Below are 23,533 nucleotides of genomic sequence, written 5' to 3'. Positions count from 1 at the left end.
TAAATTTGTTATATGTTTCCATAGTGAGTGTGCAGTGACTGGTTAAGTGAATATTCCTCCTACCAAATGACCTGTTAAGAAAAGGGTCAGTTTGCAGCTGTTGAGCTGTTTGAATATTTTGTCTATATAATTAACTCCTAATGAATATGTATGAAACCACCAAATGGCTTTCTCCATAATTTGGTATTGGTACCTGGCATGAAGTTCACATACATAGGAAGAGTAAGGTGTCGTTTGTTTGTAAATGAGAAGCAGGGGGTATGTCCCATGAGGTCAGTGAGGCTGGGAAGGTACCTAGGAGGACACTGTAAAGTTGGGTGTGGTCAGGTCACCATGCCACCGCCTGAGGCCGCACCCTCATCACCTTCACCCAGTGATTGACTTCCAGGCACCACATGGGGTCCAATGTGTTCTTTAACCCCTAGCACTTTTCTCAAACTCTGCTCTTACACGCCATGGATAGAGCCAGGCTACCAAAAGGCTGGGTCCATGAAAGGATTTGAAGTTGGCAGGTAAGGCATGCAGATGATACTTTATTTTCAGTTGCGTTTGGTAAGCACTGAGCAAATGATTTAAATCAATCTCATAGATTCTGTGAGTGTTATATCGCAGCAGTGTACTGCAGTCTGAAATACTGTCTGTCCCTTCATGAGTGAAACAGGATCCCTGGTCTGTGTGCCTGAGGCAAGATCACTGTTTAGAAGGCAAATGAACACATAAGTCTTGCAGTCAGTCTCCCCGCTCCCACGTACACAGGGATTTGGACAGCCGGGGGCTGGGAAGAACAGAGTAGAGTCAGACTGAAGAAGCAGGCTAAGGTGATTACGCTGGTAAATGACAAAGACAGAGAGCGATGTGTAAATGCTTTGTAATGAGGTTGCTTTTCGATAATTATAAATTCGTAAGAAGTTGCAAAAATAGTACTGCCAGAGCCCATGTACTCCTCACCCAGTTTCTCTAGGGCATCTTGCATCACAGCTCTCAGTGTCAAGGCTGGGAAGTAGACATTGGCACAGTCCACAGACCTTTCTCAGATCTGTCAGGTTGACGTACACTTAGAGCATGTTTTAGAAACAAACACACAAGTACACAGAGAGTAACAGCCCTGTTAGGATTCAAGACACTCAAACATGTAACATGAAGCTCTTATGAAAATCTATGGAAAGGAAAGAGATATGCTATATTTAGGTATTTAGGGCTTATTAAGGTTTTCTAAAGGTATTAGTTGTCTTTTTTTTTTTTTTTTTTTTTTTGACAGGCAGAGTGGACAGTGAGAGAGAGAGAGAGAGCCAGAGAGAAAGGTCTTCCTTTGCCGTTGGTTCACCCTCCAATGGCCGCCGCGGCCGGTGTGCTGCGGCCGGCGCACCACGCTGATCCGAAGGCAGGAGCCAGGTGCTTCTCCTGGTCTCCCGTGGGGTGCAGGGCCCAAGCACCTGGGCCATCCTCCACTGCACTCCCTGGCCACAGCAGAGAGCTGGCCTGGAAGAGGGGCAACCAGGACAGAATCCGGCTCCCCGACTGGGACTAGAACCCGGTGTGCCAGCGCTGCTAGGTGGAGGATTAGCCTGTTGAGCCACGGCACCGGCCTAGTTGTCTTCTAAGCATTCGTAAACATACATATCCGCACTATATTCTAGAAATCTAGATTCAACATTTATTTTAATTTTCATTTATTTGAGAGAAAGAGAGTTACCATCCATTGATTCATGCCCCGGATGCACATGATGGTCAGGTACCAGGCTGGGACTGGAGCCAGGGACCTGGAATACAATCCAGGTCTCCCAGATGGGTGGCAGGAACCCAGTTCCTGAGCCATCACCCGTGCCTCTCAGGGACTACATTAGCAGGAAGCCAGAGTCAGGGGCTGGAGCCAGTTATGGAAACCAGGCACCTACTCCAGTGAGGAGGCAGACATCTTAACTACTAGGCCAAACGCCCACTGCTTCAACATTTATTTTTCTGACATGATCTGGTACTTGTTCTTTGCATTGTACTAACAAATTCTGGAATATCTGGATTTTTCTAGAATCACTTTGAGAAGCCCAGAAAACTCCATGTCTGTGTTACTATTTTCCATTGTGTACTTTTTTTTTTTTTAAGATTTATTTTGTTTAATTGAAAGACAGAGTTACAGGGAGAGGTAGAGACAGAGAGAGAGAGGTCTTCTGTCCTCTGGTTCACTCCTCAGATGGCCGCAACAGCCAGAGCTGTGCCAATCCAAAGCCAGGAGCCAGGAGCTTCTTCCAGGTCTCCCATGTGGGTGCAGGGGCCGAAGAACTTGGACAATCTTCTACTGCTATCCCAGGCCATAGCAGAGAGCTGGATCGGAAGAGGAGCAGCTGAGATTAGAATCGGCGCCCATATGGGATGCTGACGCATCAGGCCAGGGAGTTAACCCACTGTGCCACAGCGCCAGCCCCCCATTGTGTACTTTTTTAAAAAAGATTTATTTATTTGAAAGGCAGAGTTGTAGAGAGAGCTGTCTTCCATCTGCTGGCTCACTCCCCAAAGGGCTGCAACAGCCAGGGCTGGGCCAGTCTGAAGTCAGGAGCTTCTTCCAGGTCTCCCACACAGGTGCAGGGGCCCAAGCACTTGAACCATCTTCTGCTGCTTTCCCAGGCCAAGCAGAGAGCTGGATTGGAAGCAGAGCCGCGGAGACACAAACCAGCACCCAAGTGGAATGCGGGTGCCTTGGCAGTGCCTTGCTGCACTGCAACGTCAGCTTCCGTTGTGTACTGTTCAGCTCAGGAGGCGTCCCTGGGAATCAGGGCTGTGCTTGTCACCACGTGTGCTGTCAGCCAGGCCGGGCTGTCGCAGCCATTGGTCCCATGACTTTTCCCAGAAACCCCTGTGGTAGAGAGACAAGTACTACAAATACTTTGTCGAATGAAACAGTGTGTAATTGTCAGTTGTGTGGTGTCAGTTTAGAAATAGGTGGCCTGTGTCTGTGGGGTCGGGGACCTGTGGGGGTCTGTCACACCGTGTGCGTGTTCACCCCCTGTTTCTGTTGTTTTATTCCGATAGGGAGATCTGGCGGATTCTTTTTTCATTGTAGAATCTGGAGAGGTGAAAATTACCATGAAGAGAAAGGTAAGCTCCCCCCCCACACACACACAACATGAGTCCTAACAATCCACGGATCAGCAGGAATGTAGTAGAGTTTTTGATGTGTAGACCAAGGCTCACTTGTGTCTCCCATAAGCCGAGTAGAAATATTTCTGATCGCCTTGCCAGGGCAAGTCGGAAGTGGAAGAGAACGGCGCCGTGGAAATCGCCCGCTGCTCCCGGGGACAGTACTTCGGAGAGCTCGCCCTGGTGACGAACAAGCCTCGAGCAGCCTCGGCGCACGCCATCGGGACCGTCAAATGCCTGGGTAGGGATGGCAGCCGCCGCAGCCTCCTCGGGCGCAGGCGGCCCTGTGTGCATTCATCTTGTTCAGACCCTTATTTATCGCCTCTCTGAGCTGGGTGGTCCCCACAGAATGCAGCAGGGTTTAGAACCCACTGCACCCTGTAAAAATCCACACGTGGAGGCAGTTGTTCTTCTCTGACAATTTTTTCATCCAAGTGTGTTTTGTTCTTTCGTACGTGCATGAAAGAACATCTCATGTTAAGCAATCCAAAGAAGCATCCCACACACCAAGCCTTCTACCTGACCTGTCAGATAAACAGCCTACGCTTTGCCCCTCAAAAGAGGAGGCTCTGTAGTATTTTCACGGTGTCATCGCGCTCTCGGGCCAGGCCCAAGAACCTCCGCCCAGGTGTGCCAGGGCACAGCCACGTGTTCCCTGTTACTTTCTCCTACCAGGGCGGCCTGGCAGAAATGCCGTCTTCCGTGGGGAAACCTCTGTGTCTGGGATTTTAGATGTGAGAAATCCCTGTATGAATATAAAATACAGTTTGGGAGGTGGCACTGCGAGGGCTTTTTTTTTTTTTTTTTTTTTTTTTTTTGACAGGCAGAGTTACACAGTGAGAGGGAGACAGAGAGAAAGGTCTTCCTACTGGTTCACCCTCCTATGGCCACTGCGGCCGGCGTACCGTGCTGATCCAAAGCTAGGATCCAGGTGGTCTCCCATGCAGGTGCAGGGCCCAAGCACTTGGGTCATCCTCCTCTGCACTCCTGGGCCACAGCAGAGAGCTGGCCAGGAAGAGGGGCAACCGGGACAGAATCTGGCGCCCCGACCAGGACTAGAACCCGGGGTGCTGGCGCCGCAAGGTGGAGGATTAGCCTATTGAGCCGTGGCGCCGGCTGGCATTTTCTTTATAAAAACAGATTCCACACTAATTAGCCACTCTGTGCTCCACCATTTAAGAGGGTAAACTGAGTTGCCGTGTTTTTAGGATTTGCAAAGACCCGCAAAATTAACTTTCTTAGAGCAGTCATTTTTAAAAGGCTTTAAGTAAGTGAATTAGTCAAGTGATATACTTAGATAGAAGAGAAGACAATTAGAAACTGACAGGCAATTTTCCTGAGTGGAGCTATTAGACAGTGGAAGGTGACATGAGTGCAGTTCTGTTAAATTTTTTTATAACAAATTGCATTCATATTAAAGAAAGTCTAAGAAATAAAATGCAGGAAAAACTAAGACACCCACAGCATCATCCCCACTGTGATTTCTGCTGTTAACAATTGTGCTTTTTTTAACTGCATAGATTTTTCTATTTTTTTTAAGATTTATTTATTTTATTCAGAAGGCAGAGTTAGAGAGAGGGTAAGACAGAGACAAGAGAGATATCTTCCATCTGCTGGTTCACTCCTAAATGGCCACAGCAGCTAGAGATGGGCTGGTTTGAAGCTGGGAGCCAGGAGCTTCTTCCAGGTCTCTCACGTGGGTATGGCGGCCCAAGGATTTGGGCCGTCTTCCACTGCTTCCCCAGGCCATTAGCAGAGAGATGAATTGGAAGAAGAGCAGCCAGGACATGAACCACCGGCCATATAGGGTGCTGGCATTGCAGGCGATGGCTTTACTCACTATACCACAGCACTGGCTGCTGGTCCCCAGCCCTGGTTTTCTGCTCTTAAATAATTTTGCAAACTGCTTTTTTCATTAATTATAACTTAGGAATTTCTGATTTTATTACCTCAGATGTAACCTTCTATTAGATAAATTATTTATGCACAGGATAAATTATTTAGTCTCCACTGGTTCATAATTTGTGGGTTTTGGCTCTGATTTTTTTTTTTTTTTTTTTTGAGCATATTTTGGTACATAGAAGGCTTTTCTACATATAAAATGTTTCCTTAGAATTTTTTTTTTAAAGATTTTATTTATTTATTTGAGAGGTAGAGTTAGAGAGAGGGAAAGATAGAGAGGTCTTCCATCTGCTGTTTCACTCCCCCAAATAGCCGGAATGGCTAGAGCTGGGCCAATCCAAAGCCAGGAGCCAGGAACTTCTTTATGGCCTCCCATGCTGGTGCAGGGGCCCAAGGACTTGGGCCATCTTCCAGTGCTTTCCCAGGCCATAGCAGAGAGCTGGGTCAGAAGAAGAGCAGCTGGGATACAGACTGACACCCATGTGGGATGCCAGTGCCTCAGATGGAGGCTTAACCTACTACTCCACAGTGCCAGCCCCTAGAAGTAGTTTTCAGAGGAGTTTTTTGCCCCTAATGACTTTTGATATGTATTCCCAGGTCTGTTTTCTTTGTACCTATTTACATGCTACTGGCAGTGCAAGAATGTGCATTTACCCTACTCTTGTAAATGCCCCTTTTTTTAACCTCTGCAATCTGGAAAAGCAAAAGAGATGCATTCTAATCAGTATTTCTGTGATAGAAATACCTAGTCCTGGTCCTTGCAACCATTTTGGGTGTGAACCAGCTGATTGAAGATCTTTCTGTGTCTCTTCCTCTCTCTATAACTCTGCCTTTGAAATTAAAAAACAAAAATGTAAAAATTGTAGAAGGGAACGTTTGATCTTCACAACACAGCATGGTGAGCCCTGAGAAACAGGGTAGGAAACCCTCCATGGCCCCCTCTGAGGGGGATCCATAATACCAAGTTGGCAACAGGCACATTTATATTTCAAAGTCCCAAGGTGTGTCCCTTATTCTGTTCTCAGCTTGGTTCAGGCACCTCCCCACAAGCCAGCCCTGCACATCACACCCCAGGGCACCAGTAGGTGTGACCCAGGGAGGCCAGGGCTGCTGCTTTCTCTTGTCTTTTACACTGTTTGCCCAGAGACACCAGTGCATTCCCGATAGATGCAGAATGGACATTAGACATGACTTGGAGATGTTTGATTTGTCGTTTACTCTTCCCCGTCTTAGCCATGGATGTGCAAGCGTTTGAGAGGCTCTTGGGACCTTGCATGGAGATCATGAAAAGGAACATAGCCACGTATGAAGAGCAGTTAGTGGCGCTGTTTGGAACAAACATGGATATTGTTGAACCTACTGCATGAAGCGGAAGTATGGAGCAAGAAGACCTATAGTGACAAAGTGACACAGTAGTGGTTAGTCCACTGAGGATGTGTTTGTCTAGATGCCAAGCATTTTCTGTGGTTTCAGGTTTTTTCCATTTTTTTTTTTTTACATTTACGACGTATCAGTACACCGTAGTGACCTAATAGTCAGTAGGCTTTAACATCACTTTCTAAAGAGTAGTTCATAAAAAACAAAAAACAAAAAAAAACCAACATATTGGTAAAATGACTTTCTACTCCACAAAATTATTTGACTGAGAGATTTATTCAAATGATTGTAATATATTAAAAATATGTGTGTTTAAGAAGATAATTAAAATATGTTACCATGGATGATATGTGTTTGACTTCTTCATGATGTCATATAAGGCTGTGCCCATGTGAGAGGGATCTTGGCAGGAATCATGCTGTGAGGCATGGCATAACGTTCCTTTTATAACCCATTCTGTATAGTAACATTGTAATCATTCTAGTTTTAAAGCTCTTCTGGCTTGATAGGTTATGCGCTGGCCTTGGCCTGTCGGTGAAATGGTATACAACATCATATGCAATTTTAAAACTTTTTATATTTTGCAATAAAGTAACATTTTGACTTCTTTGATGTGATGTCAGTAGCCTACATATTCCAGTGGTTTTAAGGACTGGCAATTTAGTCATATGGTAATTGGAGAAATTTTTTTTTTTAGATTGGAGATCATGAATTCGTTCTTTTCATCTGGCATATCTTTTTTTTTTCATTTTGCAGTTCTCCACATTCTTTAGAAAAGTGTGGTTTTGACATTTGATGTCATGAAGGGTTTTTTTTTTTTTTTTTTTGTTAGCTAATCTTATTAAATCTGACTTTATCTTCTAAAATCCTAAGATCTAATACTTTAAAAAAGAAAAACCCATCTATACCACACATATGTTGGGGTCTTCTGAGCCTGGCCACGGGCAGCTGCTGTTCTTCGCAGGGCCTGTGTAACACAGTCCATAGTAAACACCTGCTCTCAGTGCCTGTTTGCCAGCCCATGAGCTCAGCAGTTCAGCAGCTCAGCAGCCAGTGAAGTTCCCCCACTCCTCTTAAGAATTCCTCATATGAGCAAGACTAGCCATGACGATGAAAGGAACCTTTGCCCACACAGAATAAATCCTCAGGCCTTGCCATGTGCTTCCATGTAGATTTGGTAGTTACAGGTGCAGCATGAACTCCAACCTGATAGGTTTTCATTGATCATCGACGTGCTTATTACACTGCCACGTGAGATGGATTTTATCATATTCAACCAAAGCATCATACTCTGCCATGATTTTTGGGCCTCATGACCCTATGGCTAGGGACATTAATTCTAGCCAGTTGTTTGCTTTTAAATGAGCAATTCCATTTTGGGAAATGTGTTTCAAAAGAATCTGTACATGGGTAAAATTCTTTCGTGGCTGTGTGGTCCTATTAGAGAATGTGTATGGTCTGACTTGCGTATGAAAACACAGTCAGAATGTTAAGTTGGGTAATGTATATATAAGAAGTGTAAAAAGTACGTGAAGTATAACTTCAGCCACGTTTTAACATTTTAGAATGCTGTTTGACATTTTTGTGACGACTTCTTGTAGGAAAAGAGAACTTTCTACGTGACTCGTTTTTGATTTCAGAATTTATTTTAAAAGACATGTCTGTTAAAAACTCAAAGAACTCACATTCCTGGTCCATCATTTAGTCACTTTTTCAAGTTATCTCTTTTGTTGCATAAGCTGATTGTTAACTATTCATGGAACAGCAAACAAATGCCTGTTTAATAAAGAACTCTTGACCAAGGCTATAAAAGCCAGTTACATTATTTTCAGTATTGTTGGTTATATTTAAATTTTCCTTATAATAAAGCACACTTTTATAATAAAATACATGAATTACTGTTTTTAATATCTTTTGCTTATTTCTTTAATATGATTTGCAGAGGATATAATGCATTGAAAAGCATGAAGGAGATGGACATACGTTAGCTAATAACCCCCAGGGCCTAACACAGCAAGTATGTTTTTGTACAGCAATGGGTTGGTTTTTTTAAATTTTTAACTCTTGGTAATACGTGAGAGAAATAATTGTGGTATATTGCAGATTGCAATAAATAAATAAATTTGGCTAACTAGGGAATTTATATATAATATTGCCTAATTAAAGTAGCTCCATTTTGACTTGTGGATGTCATTATTTCATCAGTCACAAAGTGTCCTTATCATTTGGGAATTCTCTGTTTCATTCAGGACTGCTTCCTGGGCTGCCTCCGTGGCGTAGCAGGTTAAGCAACGGCCTGCCGTGTCCACATCCTAGATGGGCGCTGGTTCAAGTCCCAGTTGATTCACTTCGAATCCAGCTCCCTGCTAACAGCCTGGGAAAGCAGCAAAGAATGGTCCAAGTGCCTGGGCCCTGCCACCCATGTGGGAGACCCAGAAAAAACTCCTGGCTCCTGCCTTTAGCTTGGCGCAGCTCCCACATTTGCAGCCATTTAGGGAATGAACAAGCGGATAGAAGATATCTCTGGGGCCAGTGCTGAGGTGCAGTGGGTTAACGCCCTGGCCTGAAGCGCCAGCATCCCATATGGGCACCGATTCGAGACCCAGCTTTCTGCTATGGCCTGGGAAAGCAGTAGAAGATGGCCCAAGTCCTTGGGCCCCTGCACCTGTGTGGGAGACCTGGAAGAAGCACCTGGCCCCTGGCTTCAGATCGGCATAGCTCTGGCTGTTGCAGCCAAGTGGGGAGTGAACCAGTGGATGGAAGACCGCTCTCTGCCTCTCCTCTCTCTATGTAATTCTTTCAAATAAATAAATAAATCTTAAAAAAAAAAAAAAAGAAGATATCTCTTTCTCTCTGTCTCTCTTCCTCTCTCTCTCTAACTCTGCCTTTCAAATAAATAAATCTTAAAAAAGATGCTTCCTGATAATGTTGTTGTTGTTGTTGTTCAGATTTATTTATTTCATAAGGCAGAGAGAGAGAGAGAAATAGATCTTCTGTCCACTGATTCATTCCACAAATGACTGCAACAGTCAGGTCTGGGCCAGATTGAAACCAGAAACCAGGAGCTCCATCCAGGTTTCCCACATGGGTGGCAGGGGCCCAGATACTTGGGCCATCTTCCACTGCCTTCCCAGGCGCATTAGCAAGAAGCAGTATTGGAAGTGCACTGGGACTCAAACCAGCACCTCAGTATGCAGGTAGTGACTTAACTCATGGTGCCACAATGCTGGTCCCATCCAGCCCGGTCCTGATGGGTACATGTGGCTAGGAAAGGGGTTAGGAATTCTTTCCAGAAAACAAAGGTGCTTCCCATTGTTTGTCTTAAGTAAACATAAAGAAGTAGGTGCGTTTCTTGCATACCAATATGCATTAGGGCTTAGCACATACGTTTTAACATACTGTCTAGGGGGAATATACTTGGGTGAGAACAGTAAAACTGCTCCACCTAGCTGGCCATTTAAAATGTGTAAAAATGCTGCAAGTGAAACAGGACATGAAGCAAGGGATTTTAGGTTTTATTGAAATGTGTATGATTTCAGTGCTGAGTTCTTTTTATGTTCCAAGGCATCTTTTTTTTAAAGAAAACTTTTATTTAATAAATATAAATTTTGAAAGTACAACTTCTGGATTATAGCAGTTTTCCCTCCATAACCACCCTCTCATGCACAAATCATCCCGACTCCTACTCCATCTCCCACTCCATCTCCCATCCCATTCTTCATTAAGATTCACTTTTAATTATCTATATACAGAAGGTCAACTTAGTATATACTAAAGATTTCGACAGATTGCACCCACACAGACACACAAAGTATAAAGTACTGTTTGAAGACTATTTTTACTGTGAATTCTCATAGTACAACATAATAAGGACAGAGATCCTACATGGGGAGCAGGTGCACAGTGACTCCTGTTGTTTTAACAATTGACACTCTTATTTATGATGTCAGTAATCACCCGAGGCTCTTGTCTTGAGCTGCCAAGGCTATGGAAGCCTCGGGTTCACAAACTGACCTTATTTAGACAAGGCCATAATCAAAGTGGAAGTTCTCTCCTCCCTTCAGAGAAAGGTACCTCCTTTGATGGCCCGTTCTTTCTGCTGGGATCTCACAGAGATCTTTTGTTTAGGTCATTTTTTGCCACAGTGTCTTGGTTTTCCATGCCAAGGTATCTTTTAAAAATATGGATATGATTTTTCCTTTCTTAAGAAAGTGGTATTTCTAACAAAGTTTAGATGACCTTTGTTGTTCTTATAGAAAATTAATACTGTGTAAATTAAAGGGGATTAGCAGTGCATCTGTACTAAGCCAAGGCTTTGTTAAATAGCTGGAAAGATTATAGTATCTAAATAAAATGTTCACACTTGGGGCCAGTCCTGTGGTGCATAGGGTTAAAGCCATGGCCTGCAGTGCCAGCATCCTATATAGGTACCAGTTTGAGTCCCAGCTGTTCCACTTCCAGCTCTCTGCTACTATGGGAAAGCAGCAGCAGATGGCCCAAGTACTTGGGACCCCCTACCCATGTGGGAGACCTGGAAGAAGCCCCTAGCTACTGGCTTCAGCCTGGCACAACTGGGTTGTTGCACAAGTGGGTTGTTGCAGCAATCTGGAGAGTGAACCAGTGGTTGGAAGTGCTCTCCTTCTAACTGCCTTTCAAATACATAAAAAAAAAAAAAAAAAAAAAGTTAACACCTACAAAATAACCACTACAAAGAATGCTGCTTTCTAAAATTAAATAGTGTGAGATACAGCTTGATGTTGAGAATCTAATAATTTATAATTTTTTAAGACTTGCTTATTTGAGAGAGTTACACAGAGAAAAGGAGAGAGAGAGCGCGTGTGCAAGTTTCCATCCACTGGTTCACTCCCCAGATGGCCACAATGGCCAGGGCTGGGCCAGACTAGAGCCAGGAGATTTAACCGGGTCTCCCGAGTGAGTGGCAGGGGCTGAAGCATTTGGGCCATCATCCGCTACTTGCATCGGGCCAGTGGCAGGGAGCTGCATGGGAGTTGGAGCAGCCGGGACTAGAATAGGTGCCCTAACATGGAATGGGTGTCATAGCACCTTAGCTCACTGCCACAACGCTGATCCTGTGTGTCAGAGAATTTTGACAGGAAGGAAGAAATTGCCTTTTGCGTTTTTGTGCTCCTCAATTTGTAAATCTACAATTTCCTAGGAAATCCTGAAGCCTGTATCATTTATATATGGGAAGATGGCAATGATGTAGGAGACAGAAGTAATTACATCATAAAAATGGAATGCCATCTACAAGGGAGATGGCTTTTCTCAGACCGTAGCCATTACTCCAGTCTTCCAGTTCCCCAACACTAAGATCTATGGCAAGATAGGTACACACGAAATAATGTTGTGTTGGTGCCAGTCATAACTGGTTGCTTATAGCACATAAATGCAGTCTGCCTTCAACTGGAAAAACAAAAACTGACTTTTTGCTCCAGGCACAAAAGGAAGAGTTGTAAATAAACTCTGAAATAATAAAAGAAACCCTGACTTGCTTGCAACAGACTAGACATGATATCCTACATATTTTTGCTTTAATTCCAAAAAGTTGATAATGCAGAGCCATTGAGTGAGTTTCTCAGCTAAATCTTGGGTCAGAACCTTGGGTAGAGTCCCTTCTAACTGCTGCTTTTCTATCTCTTCCTGATCGGAAACCTTCCCAGATCCTGCTGAGGAAGGCGAGAGTAAACTGTAAATCCCTGGAGCTTCACTGCTTGTTGTAGATCAAAAGCTGATATTTAATAGAAGTATATCTCTCTTACGGCGACTGTATTCTTGAAATCTAAACAAATGACCTTTACAAAGGCCAAATGAGGTTTTCATTATTTTAGGAGAGGTACTCAGCACAGAAGTATCAGTGGCTTTTTTTTTTTTTTTTTTTTTGCTCCTAATTGCTCTTTAAAGCTGATCTTAAAATTTTGATGGACATAGTCCACATTTTATTGCTGTGGTGCGTCATGGTATACTATGTAATTAGAAGGAGTTAAAGTGTCATAATTAGAAAAACATCTTTGTGTAACTGGCTCAGTGGGGAAGACAAAAGTGAGTAATGCTTATCATAGTTTGCAGCTGGAAGAGGAAGCCTGGTCTCTAATAAGAGTACAGGTTGACTATTTGGAGAGCTTAGGACCAGAAGCTTTTCAGATTTCAGAGTTTTTTTGGATTTTGAAATAGCCACACAGATTTTACCAGGTGAGCGTCTGTATTCTGGAAATCCACATTTCAGGGCATTTTGGATTTCCAGATTAGGGATCCTCAACCTGTAATGACTATATAGAGGAAGTGATGCCTACAGCACGTGAAGGCTGTTGAACAAAGTCAGTGTTCAAATGGTAGTTAAGAAGTCTGCTCCCTGTCTGGACTGAGCCCTGGCTCCTGCACTTCTGATCCGGCCTCCTGCTCATGTGGCTCTGGGAGGCAACAGATGACGGCTCAGGTACTTGGTCCCTGCTATCTACATGGAAGACCCAGACTGAGTTCCAAGCTCCTGGCTTCAGTCTGACCCAGCCCTGAGTGTTGATGCGCATTTCGGGAGTGACCCAGTGGGTGGAAGATCTCCCTTCATTTTTCTGCCTTTCAAATAAAATGAAAACCAAATTATTTTAATGTGAGAAGATCGCATTTATTTTTGAAAAGGCATATGACATACAGCATTAGCGTATACTGTACAACTGTATTTTAGGAAATTCATATTGTCACTTTCCTTGGTCACTGTTCATTCTTTTGTTCAAAAGTCATCTATGTACAACTGATTGCTTCCTATGGACCAGACCAAAAATGTGTAAGAGATGGCGAGCAATGGGGCAGGGACAGTGTAACACAAGAAGGCACAGCACTGCGTGATGAAAACTGTATCCATAGTATTCTTACAATTGTAATTGTTCTATGTCAGCTTAACTGTTCCTAAAATGTGATAATTTTGACTACCAACAATCAAAAAAAAAAAAGAGTCTAGGATACCAAGTACATGCAAGAATAAAATATTTATGTGGGGGTTTCTGTGAAACAGATCAGGTAACAGGAATTCTTAACTCTAGAACATTCTAATGAAGGGCATGAGAACAGTTCTTTGACTTTGCTTTAAAAAAAAAAAAAGATTTGAAAGAGTTACACAGAGAGAGGAGAGGCAGAGAGAGAGACAGAGAGAGAGAGACAGGGGTCTTCCATCTGCTGCTTCACTCCCCAGTTGGCCGCAACTGGCCAGAGCTGGGCCAATCCGAAGCCAAGAGCCAGGAGCTTCTTCCGGGTCTTCCACGTGGGTGTTGGGCCCCTGGGCCAACTTCTGATGGTTTCCTAGGCACATCAGCAGAGAGCTGGATGGGAAGTGGGGTGCCTATGTGGGATGCTGGCGCTGTAGGTGACATCTTTAACTGCTATGCCACAGCATCAGCCCCACTGAGCTTGCTTTTACCAACGGGAAGCGAAATGAAGATTTATTGCCTTCTCCAAATACATTTTTATTACCAGCACTTTAGGCAACTCCACCACAATGTTTGCAGGGCAGCTGAGCCATCGAGGATATAGTTCTTCTACGGCTGAGGACACCCAGGGTTCTTCCTCTAGACTTGGATCTCCTGAAAGCTATCAGAGTTGCAGCTGGCCATAGGACCCTGTACTCAACATTTGGGCCCGCAAAGAAAGCTTATGCTTTGCCCTCTTGCTGGTGCCCGTTCTCTCCAAGATCAGTATACCACCATTACCCAAGCCAGAAACCCAGCAATCATTCCTTCCTTCCTCTTCCTAATAGTTAGTCTTCAGACACCCCCTGGTCAGCCACTGAAGCAAGGTCTTGCTTTATGGACAACTGAGCAAAATCTAGATCTTTAGTTGTATCAGGAATTACAAGCATAAGGGACGCGTACTAATGACTAAGTTCTAAAATGGCCCTCATTAGCGCCCAGGCACCTTATTACAACTTGAGTTTACCTGAGTACTTTGACCTAAGTTAATTATAAAATTCACTCGTTTCAAATTACAGTCAGCTACCCTGAAGGATATTTGTGAGCATTCAAATAGTCTACGAAGGAACGAAATAAAAAATCTGGGTGCTTAATGTTGTAGATTATACATGTGCTCTATTTCCTAATTTTCGTACTTGTTTGAGTGACTTCCTTTGTTTAGACAATTTGAAGAGCAATATTCTCAATATTCAGGCAAATTCCATGTGCTTGAACATCTTATTTCTTAGTCTAGCAAAGTAATCACTGGTGTGCCAGATATTGTGGAATCAGAGGAAATATATTACTTAATTTCACTTCTAAATAGGACTGATCTAATTTTTTTTAACCATTTTTAACAAATTAGAACTTTATTTTTATGACAACAGAATTTTACAAACTGCTGAGAAGACATTTTGAGATGACAATGTCTGACATATTTTGGCACAGACTTTGCGTGTGCATGTGTCTACGAATGTATATCATGCCTACACTACCCAACAGAAGGTGTTATTTGACGAAACTGATTTTTAGCGCCAGCTTTATCATGGAAGCATCCGAAGGACAGATAAAATCTGTAATTATGTCTGTTTTAGTTCAAGAAGTGTAATTTACCTATGTAAAAATTTCTAAGGAGGTCTTCCTAGGTCTGTACTGGCTTACAAGAGTTGGCTGGTTGTGCTGGTTACTCAAGAATTAATGGGGATGTCCTTGTGAAACACACAGGAGGCGCTACTGCGGGTGCTTGAGCGTCTCAGGGTGAATTGTCTGCCTACAGGTATTCTAATCGCACTCCTTCATCAGCTGTGACTGAACTGAGTTCAACTTGTCACTTTTTGACACACTGGGTCAACAATGAGCTAAAGCATTTGAAAAAGATTTCCTGTCTTTGCATTCTTGTCACTTAAAACAGTGTTCAACACATAACGTACTGAGTACATTTTCTGAAAGAAAAATGAAAAAGCTTTCCAGTGCTCTTCAAGGGTAAACATATACAGTAACCAGATAAGAATTTAAGTGTCGGCCGGCGCCGCGGCTCACTAGGCTAATCCTCCGCCTACCGGCGCTGGCACACAGGGTTCTAGTCCCGGTCGGGGCGCCGGATTCTGTTCCGGTTGCCCCTCTTCCAGGCCAGCTCTCTGCTGTGGCCAGGGAGTGCAGTGGAGGATGGCCCAGGTGCTTGGGCCCTGCACCCCACGGGAGACCAGGAGAAGCACCTGGCTCCTGGCTCCTGCCATCGGATCAGCGCGGTGTGCCGGCCGCAGCGCGCCAGCCGCGGCGGCCATTGGAGGGTGAACCAACGGCAAAGGAAGACCTTTCTCTCTATCTCTCCCTCTCACTGTCCACTCTGCCTGTCAAAAAATAAAAATTAAAAAAAAAAAAAGAATTTAAATGTCCTGTGTCCTTAAAAGAAAAAAAAAACACTAAAGCTTTTGGTAAATCCATTCAAGTAGTTTTTTAAAATAAGGCTTCGTCAGAATCAACTCTCACAGTCTGTGTACTGAAGATAGATACAAGGGTTGCTCCTGAGAAGTCATTTTTGGGGAAGGAAAGCTTTTAGGTTTCTTGGAATTAGTGCCTTAGACATAAGTTATCCTAGACCTCGATTTAAAGTGATCAGGTGAACATGCATTTTTTTCTTTTTCGGTCAAGAAATTAAATGTTGGAGTTCATATTTTTAATGATGGGGCACTAGGACCCTCCACGGTTGGGGGAGGGGAGAAGAAAACAACAAAGTAGCAGAGACACAGTCACTCCATTCATCTCTGAAAGATGATAACATTTAAACTGTAGCTTTTCCTTAGGGGAAAAAAAAACAAGCGTCGTTTTTGGCTGTCTTTATCGTAGTAAGCTAAATAAAGTGTTTGGTTGCTAATTAAGGACACAGAAAGTACACCTTTGATCACAGGGGAGGGAGGACTTTTTATAAACAATCTCACGTCAACGATTCCAACAGAGTATCCCTAAAGGAATTTGGAAACTTGTTTCACCGTATGGGGAGGGGTTATTCTGTAATTCTCGATTGCTCCTGTGGCTTTCTGGTAGAATTAAAAAATTCAAGAAAGAGAGCTATGATTTCGGGCTCTTTCCCAAAGTCTGCTTACGGATTTCTCACCAATACCGACTTCTCTTTTCTTAGACGATGCAGACGGCAGAAGCCCCGAGGGGAGCAGAGCTTCCTACCAACGCCCTTGCAATGCGGCCGGCGTGAAGCGGCAGGGGCGCGCCGGCGGCCCCCGCGCCCGGCCGCCAGCCATGTTGGAGGCGCGGGCGGCTGCAAAGCCGACGGGCCAGCCTCCTCCCGCCGTGAGTCAGAGCGGCCTCTGCCGTCCACGGGGCGTCCTCGGCAGGCGAAGAATGGCCCACGACAGCTCACCGCAGAAACCCACGTCTGACGACTGCCAACTCCTGTCTAAGTCACGCTCGGCCCTCCTCTGTACTGCCTTACCCAACGAGGAAGCTTGGTGCAAGCCATCACGGACGTGTTCCCCGCTAACAGCTTCGTCAACTCGCTAAGCCCTGGGTGTCTCGCCCCCCAGCACCGTGCATGCCCACGCCTGAGGGCGCCTGGCGTTCACCGGCATAGAATCGACAAAGGCGGTCCCCAGGGGCTGTGTGAAGGAGGGTGGCGAGGCAAGGAGCAGGATGAAGGAATCCCGGTTCTTCCCATCGCGGGAGGAGCCCCGGCAGCACCTTCAGCATCCTCGCCGGGCCTGGGACCACGATGTGTGGGTGACTGAAGCCCTCGCGAGCCGCGCCGCTTCCGCTTGTACAGTCATCTCCTTCCCCTCGCCCTAAAACAATACCTTGGCCCCCTGCCAGACTTTGCGCGGCGAACGGCTCTGGCTGACCAAGGCCAGGCACGGGTGCTGCGAAAAGCTGAGGCCGCCTCTGAGCGCTAGCACAGGCCCAGAGGAAGCGAAGAGGCCCAAGCTTTCAAACACTCCCTTCCTCCGCCCCCTCCCTTTTGTCCCAGACACCAAAACAAACGAGCTGATACACGTGTCCCTATGACTCTTGTTTACTATCAAGAGTGTGCTGTGCACGCACCTCTGGGATATGTAGTCCAACCGGTTCTTCCGCCAGCCTAGCCTTCCCAGGCGCCGAGAAAGGCTGAGACTACGAACCCACAATCCACTTCGCGGGCAAAGTTTGGTTAGGGTCCCCCGAGTCTCGGCAGCAGTCCAATCCGGAGCGCTTAGCCCAGTGACTGACACGCTGTCTCGTCCAGTAAACACAACACAAAAGTCAATACATGCCCACCCCCCGAGAAGGGCCGTGGTATCGCCCAATGGATAAGTGGAAAGACCGAATGGCAGCTCTGCGGGCCAATAAGAGGACGAGAGAGCTGGGAGGAGGCTCAACCCCCCGGGGGCTTGAGGGGAGGGGGAAGACGAAGCTTGAAAGACTTGGTAATGGCGACGGGTTTGGTAAGTAGGAAAGTTTCGGTTGAGGAGTAAGAGTGGCGAAGGAAGCCGTAACCCGCACCGGGGAGGCCAGCGTCAGTCGCAGAGAGGATCCGCGAGCTGCCGGTGGTGTTGTCGCCGTCAAGGCGGCCCGCACCGAGGCTGCCGGCACTCCGCGGCGCGTTTGTTGTCTTTCGGCTCGGGAAGGGGTGGGGGTGGGGAAGGGAGGGGCAGGAGCCCGAGGGGATGGGGCGGCCGGGCGAGCCTGGGTCCGCGTTCCCTCCCCTCCAGGGACTGCCTTCAGAGTGGGCGCAGTTAGCCGTCCAACCGCTGCCCGCGGCGAGCCCACCGGACCGGCACCTCCTGCGAGCGCGCCTGGCGCTTCGCGGCGGCGGCGGCGCGAGAGGGGGTCCCCGGACGGGGAAAGGGAGGAGGCTGGGCGAGGACTGCGTTCGGGGCCCGCTGGCGCGGTGGGTGGCCGGGCCGGGTGCGGAGTTGGGGCGGGCTGGGGCGGGGGAAGGGGCCGGGGCTGCCCAGGAAAGTTTGACTTCCAACTCTAGGCTTGTGGGCGGAGGGTCGGCGGTAGGCCGGAGTGGGGGGCTGGCCGGGGGTGGGGGGGGATCTCTCCCTCCTCCCCCCCCACAGAGGCGCCGCCTCCTCCACCCGGGCCTTGAGGGGCGCGGGCCGAGCTGGGGAGCTCGCGGAGCAGCTGGGCCCCGGGGCTCATTGTTACGCAGTTCGAATGAATGGGCTCCGCGGCGCCTGCGCAGTGAGACGGAGCCCGGGGGAAAAACAAGCCCGGAGTCCGGGCTGCGGTCACATGATGGGGGGAGGGGAGGGCGCGCGATGAATGGCGAAAGAGGGTGGGGGATGGACTCGGCGTGACCCAGAGCGGAGGCTTGGCCGGCGCTCCCAGGCCCCGCCTGGCAGGCTCCGCGGAAGACGGGACCGGAGCGGAGGCGGGCGCCGCCGGGCTGTGAGCGTTCGCCGTGCTGGGGGGTGGTCGCCCCCGGAGGCGGGCTCCGTGTTCCGCCGGAGTCGTGCGGGAAGCCGCGCCGACCCAAGGGCCGCGCACCAAAGTTTTTTTTTTGGCGCAGGATGTGCTGGTGCCTGGACTGGAGGAGAGTTTAAAAAAAAGCAAAAAAACCCACGCGAGTTGGAGTTGCACCTTCTGGGAAGCGATGGAATGCTCCCAGCGGTTCCGAACAACTGCTGTAGATGTCTTTTCCTCCGAACAGCGGAGCTGTAGCTTTGCAGTTAAAGCTGCCTTTTGAGAATCGGAACCTTTTAACATTTGTGAACATTTTTCTGTTTTTACTGTTGACCGTGTTTACGTGGAATGTATACCTTGGTGCTTTTGATTCTGGTTTTGTTCCTCGTCTTTATTTTGTAAACCAGAGTGTTAGGGTCATCTGTTCCGTTTCCTTTGTTGAAGTCAGTTGTTGCCAGTAGGCGATATTTGACCCGGTTCCGAAGACGTTTGGATTACGTTCCAGCGTTACATCCTTGAAGTTTTTCAGCTACTTGGTGCTTTTGAGGACGCCATTTAACCACTTCAAAGTGCTGTTTGTTGTGACGACTGATTATAGAACGAACTTTTGATTTCACTTTCAAGTTGCCATCTTGGTTGCTTTTTTCCTGCGTGGAAATCCCTTTTCCTTTGTTCAGTGTTCCTTGTCCCAGAATTTCCTGCGCAGTCTCCCCAAACTTACACACTTCCCAGTGTGTACCTTCCCGACCTAGACAGGATCCTGTTCCTTTAAACTTCGCCTTCATTACTGTATATTAACTTCGTTGCACTGCGTCCTTGTTATCCAAGTGCCCAGTGAAGAAGACAGATGGAATGGATTTATGAATGAATAAACTGCCAAGCCCTGTACATTCTTTAGGGTTAATGGAAAGCTGGTCTCTTGTGTCGCTGTTTAACATGAAAGTATCATTACTTTTTTGAGCATAAATTACCTGAAGTTACTGCCATATTTAAAGAGACAGTGCCTGCTTTTCATTTTTTTTAAAGTATGAAAGTAAATATTTATTTGGAATGGGGAAACAATGTAGAAAAATTGTAAATCACAAAATTCAAGAAAAACTATAGCTATGATCAGTAATGTGAAAATGTTTAGGATTAAAATCAAATTTAGGAAAATAAATTTCATAATTGAATGTTTAGATGTTTTCAAGTTCTGTCATATGACTTATCTTGAATGACAGTACAGTTGTTAAACAGTTTTGGCAATGGCTGCTTGTAGTAAGAACTTGTATAGATGCGATTGAACAGTGCCCGCCAAAGGCAAGGATGTGACCTGTAGCGGTATTTTTACATCTGCTGCAATTCTGGTGGCAGAGGGTACTAGCCTCAGGGACAGACAGGACAGTTCAGGCATAAAGGTGAAATGTAGGGACATAATGATGCTGAGTGGTGTTCTGCAGTAGTGTATTTTACCAAAACATTATCTGTTATGGGAGTTGTTTTTTTCTGAGTGTAGTGCCAAAGTAGAGTTGTGGAAACACTTTGGTGGGGAAAAAAAGTGAAGTTTCATGGAAAAGATTCTGAAAGAACTGCATTAATGCCTTTCAACTGCTTTTGGGGTAGAAAGTTTCATTGAATACAGTTAGGTAGGGAGGCTTGCTTTAACTTGGAGTTATATAATCCATTTTCAGTGTCTCAGTTCCTCCTGCACTCCCTCTCCTACGGTAATTGGAGGGTGTGCTGAGGACTTGGTCCGGGTGTCCTTCCTTCACAATTAGAGGAGTCTAGGGAAGAGGCTGCCGGGAAGTCTGGATTGACAGTGGGATGGTGAGGAATCAGACAAGAGAGCGGATCAGTAGGTCGGAGTGAGAGTAGTTAGGCCTGTGGTTAAGAGATTTTGTGGATTTTTGCTCCTAAAAGTTTGTGTAACAAAAGCAATAGGGCCTTCTAATCCTCACCCAATAAAATTGCCAAGATTGGACATGACATTTCAAAGAACAACTTCTGTAGAATTTGACTCATCTCTTTGAAAATCACTGATCTAGTACAGAGATGACACGTGCGGAGTTAACTAGTGTAAAAGGGAAGCTTTGTTGACAAGCATGAATGAACAATAGGATTAGTTCTGCCAAGAAATATTTGAAAGAGGAGCTTGTTTATCAAAATGAATCTCTAGCTGGTGCAGTGGATGGGGGGTATTTCTGAATCAGGACACTTCTGGTATTCCTTCCTGTGTGAGCAGCCTGCCTTTTTCCCCCAAAGTAGTTTGGCCGAAGAATGAGGCACTCTGGAGAGTCTATTTGTGCATGTTTTCAAGTGCTTTGCTTATTTCTCACGCTCACCGTGTGAGGTCAGTAGAGTATGGTGGTGCTAGCTCCAGCACCCAGCGCCAGTGAGGCTCCTCTGGTATTGGTAGTCCAGGCACTCTGACTGCTCAGTAGTTTAATGGCAGCAAAGCCTCAGTTACCTGAAGACCAGACTTAGGAGCCTTGATCAGCTAGGGTACAGACACACAGAGCTCTACTTCAACAAGTGTTTATTTGGTCCCTCTTGTTATTTGTAAGTGGCTCTGCTTTGAAGTCGAAATGCTTTTCCAGCTTCACTGGAGTGTTGTGGTAGCACAGTGGTAGATAACTAAGTGCTGAAGGAAATAAGGAAGTTGCAAGGAGGTGGTAGTGTACTGGGTGAATGGTGATAGGGAAGAACGAGGAAGCTGGAGAGCCCTGCAGGGGAGGGGGAAGAACACACTACACCTGTGCTGCTGTGGCCCCGAGAGCAGTGCTGCTCGTCTACACAGGATAGCACTGGAGAGAGATGTGTAGTGCCACCTCTGAATTTCATAAGAAAGGTAAAGAATGGGACATTTTCAAAGTTTAATATTGCAGTTGGTTGGGGGGTATGTGTGGGGGGGTCAGTACTGTGGCACTTTGGTTACGCTGCCGCTGCTTGTGACTCCTGCATCCCATATTGGGAGCACCAGTTCTAGTCCCAGCTGCTCTGCATCTGAGACGGCTTCCTGCTGGGTACCTGGGAAAGCAGTGGAAGGTGGTCCTGGAGCTTGAGCCTTTGGAGACCAAGATGGAGTTTCTGGTTCCTGGTTTCAGCCTGACCCAGAGAGGTCAATTGTAGCCATTTTGGGAGTGAACCAGTAGGTGGAAGATCTTTTCTCTCTGTATCCAGTGCCTCTCTCTCTGTCATTCTGCCTTTCAAATAAATAAATCTTAACCAAAAAAATAAGAGATTGCAGTTGGTATTGACTAATTCAGCTGACATCTGTATGTGACACATAGTACTGATGTTCCTTAGGATTTCTTTTAGTCTTTTTAAAATATTTTATTTATTTGAGAGGTAGAGTTAGAGAGAGAGAGAGAGATTCCATCTGCTGGTTCACTCGCCAAACGGCCAGAGCTGGGTTGATCTGAGGCCAGTAGCCAGGAGCTTCTTCGGGTCGTGGGTACAGGGGCCCAAGGACTTGGGCCATCCTACACTGCTTTTTTAGGGCATTAGCAGAGAGCTGGATCAGAAGAGGAGCAGCCAGGACATGAACTTGCACCCATGTGGGATGTAGGTGCTGCAGGTGAAGGCTTAGCCTACTACACCACAGCGCCTGTCCCATGTCCATTAGAATTTAAGTCATCAAAATAGGTTGTGTCCTGTATACTTCAAATCTTACAAGATTTTTATGGAAAGAGTTAAAATCTCCTAAGTTAATATTAAAGAACTCATGTAGAATGACTATTTCTCTTAGGAATCACTAAATAAGGATGTATACTACCATTTACCTTTTCTTTCCTAAGAATGTTTGCACAGTAAGCTGGAGGCAGGTGACTTCCCTGACAGAACTGGGAGTATGAGTCCTCTTATTTAACCTGCTCTTCCTTTCGGTATGGGAAAGGTTGTTCTGCATGTTTATATTGTGTTTCAGTATGATTTTGTATCGAGTGGAGAGTATGCCTAAGGTATGGTTCTGATCTTGTTGGACCTCTGTGCTCCCACGTTGTCTGGTGACTTCCAGCAACACAAACCTTAGTAGTACTGAGTTTTTACAGCAATGAGATAGATGTCTTATTTCCATTTTACAAAAAGCGTGAGTATTTTAAGTAAATCTTCAAAGTATATAGCTAATAAGTGGCAGATACAGTATATAACTGCAGGCAGCCTGATTGCAGAGTGCTGTTGTCTGCACAAACATCTTCCTAACCTGAGATTGAAGTTTGTGATGCTGGTCTACCTTGCCATGTGTCTCTAACAGCTGTAGTGTCTTGACCACATGACACAAAGGCCAGTCTCCTTTCTGGTGATACTAGGGTTTACATTTTTCTGATTTCATCTTGTGCTTTACCAAATATGAGTATCTTTCATTGGGAGACCTCCTTTTTAAAAATAAAAGAAAACAAAAAAAATTTATAGCCAAGCCTTCATCTTTTACAGAACTGTGACATTTGCTTTTTTTTTTTTTAATATTTATTTTATTTATTTGAAAGAGTTACAGAAAGAGAGAGAGAGAGAGGTCTTCCTTCCCCTGGTTAACTCTCTAAATGGGCGCAACAGCTGGAGCTGAGCTGATCTGAAACCAGGAGCCACAGCTTCTTCTGGGTCTCCCATGGGTTCAGAGGCCCAAGACCTTGGTCCATCCCATCTGCTTTCTTCTGGTTTCACTCCCCAAATGCTTGGAACAGCCAGGCCTGAGGCAGGCCAAAGCCAAGAGTCTTGAACTGCTTCTAGGTCTCAGGTGGGTAGCAGGGACCCAGGTACTGAAACCATCATCTGCAGCATTCCTAAGGTGCACT

General features: G+C 45.9%; 2 protein-coding genes and 1 long non-coding RNA gene across 5 annotated transcripts in view; 2 read left to right on the top strand and 1 right to left on the bottom strand.

Annotated features, from left to right (window-relative positions):
- Positions 1-8,309, top strand: part of PRKAR2B (protein kinase cAMP-dependent type II regulatory subunit beta) — a 131,168-nt gene extending 122,859 nt beyond the window's left edge. The window contains exons 9-11 of the mRNA XM_002712035.6: positions 3,025-3,090; positions 3,235-3,373; positions 6,268-8,309. Of these exons, the coding sequence (XP_002712081.1) occupies positions 3,025-3,090; positions 3,235-3,373; positions 6,268-6,401 (339 nt within the window). The 3' untranslated portion in view covers positions 6,402-8,309. The remainder of the gene's footprint in view (positions 1-3,024; positions 3,091-3,234; positions 3,374-6,267) is intronic.
- A 5,188-nt stretch (positions 8,310-13,497) lies between these two features.
- LOC138849034 (uncharacterized) lies at positions 13,498-17,603 on the bottom strand. 2 transcript variants are annotated; one of them, XR_011387367.1, is made up of 2 exons: positions 17,418-17,603; positions 13,498-13,742 (listed from the first exon to the last, which is right to left on the bottom strand). It is a non-coding gene; the product is annotated as an uncharacterized LOC138849034 (long non-coding RNA). The 2 variants fall into 2 exon arrangements; XR_016230947.1 differs by lacking the exon at positions 17,418-17,603 and adding an exon at positions 17,061-17,353.
- A 144-nt stretch (positions 17,604-17,747) lies between these two features.
- HBP1 (HMG-box transcription factor 1) overlaps positions 17,748-23,533 on the top strand; it is a 33,112-nt gene continuing 27,326 nt past the window's right edge. The window contains exons 1-2 of one of the 2 annotated variants that reach the window (XM_051849691.3): positions 17,748-17,797; positions 18,871-21,591. Coding sequence is in view for 1 of the 2 variants with exons in the window: in XM_002712037.6 (XP_002712083.1) it covers positions 17,783-17,797 (15 nt within the window). In the remaining variant the exon portion in view is untranslated. The remainder of the gene's footprint in view (positions 17,798-18,870; positions 21,592-23,533) is intronic. The other variant, XM_002712037.6, reaches the window with a different exon arrangement.

This window comes from Oryctolagus cuniculus, chromosome 3 (genome assembly GCF_051225735.1).
Source record: "Oryctolagus cuniculus isolate XC-2025 breed Fujian yellow rabbit chromosome 3, ASM5122573v1, whole genome shotgun sequence".
NCBI lineage: Eukaryota > Metazoa > Chordata > Mammalia > Lagomorpha > Leporidae > Oryctolagus > Oryctolagus cuniculus.
This window is presented reverse-complemented; position numbering and strand designations above follow the sequence as displayed.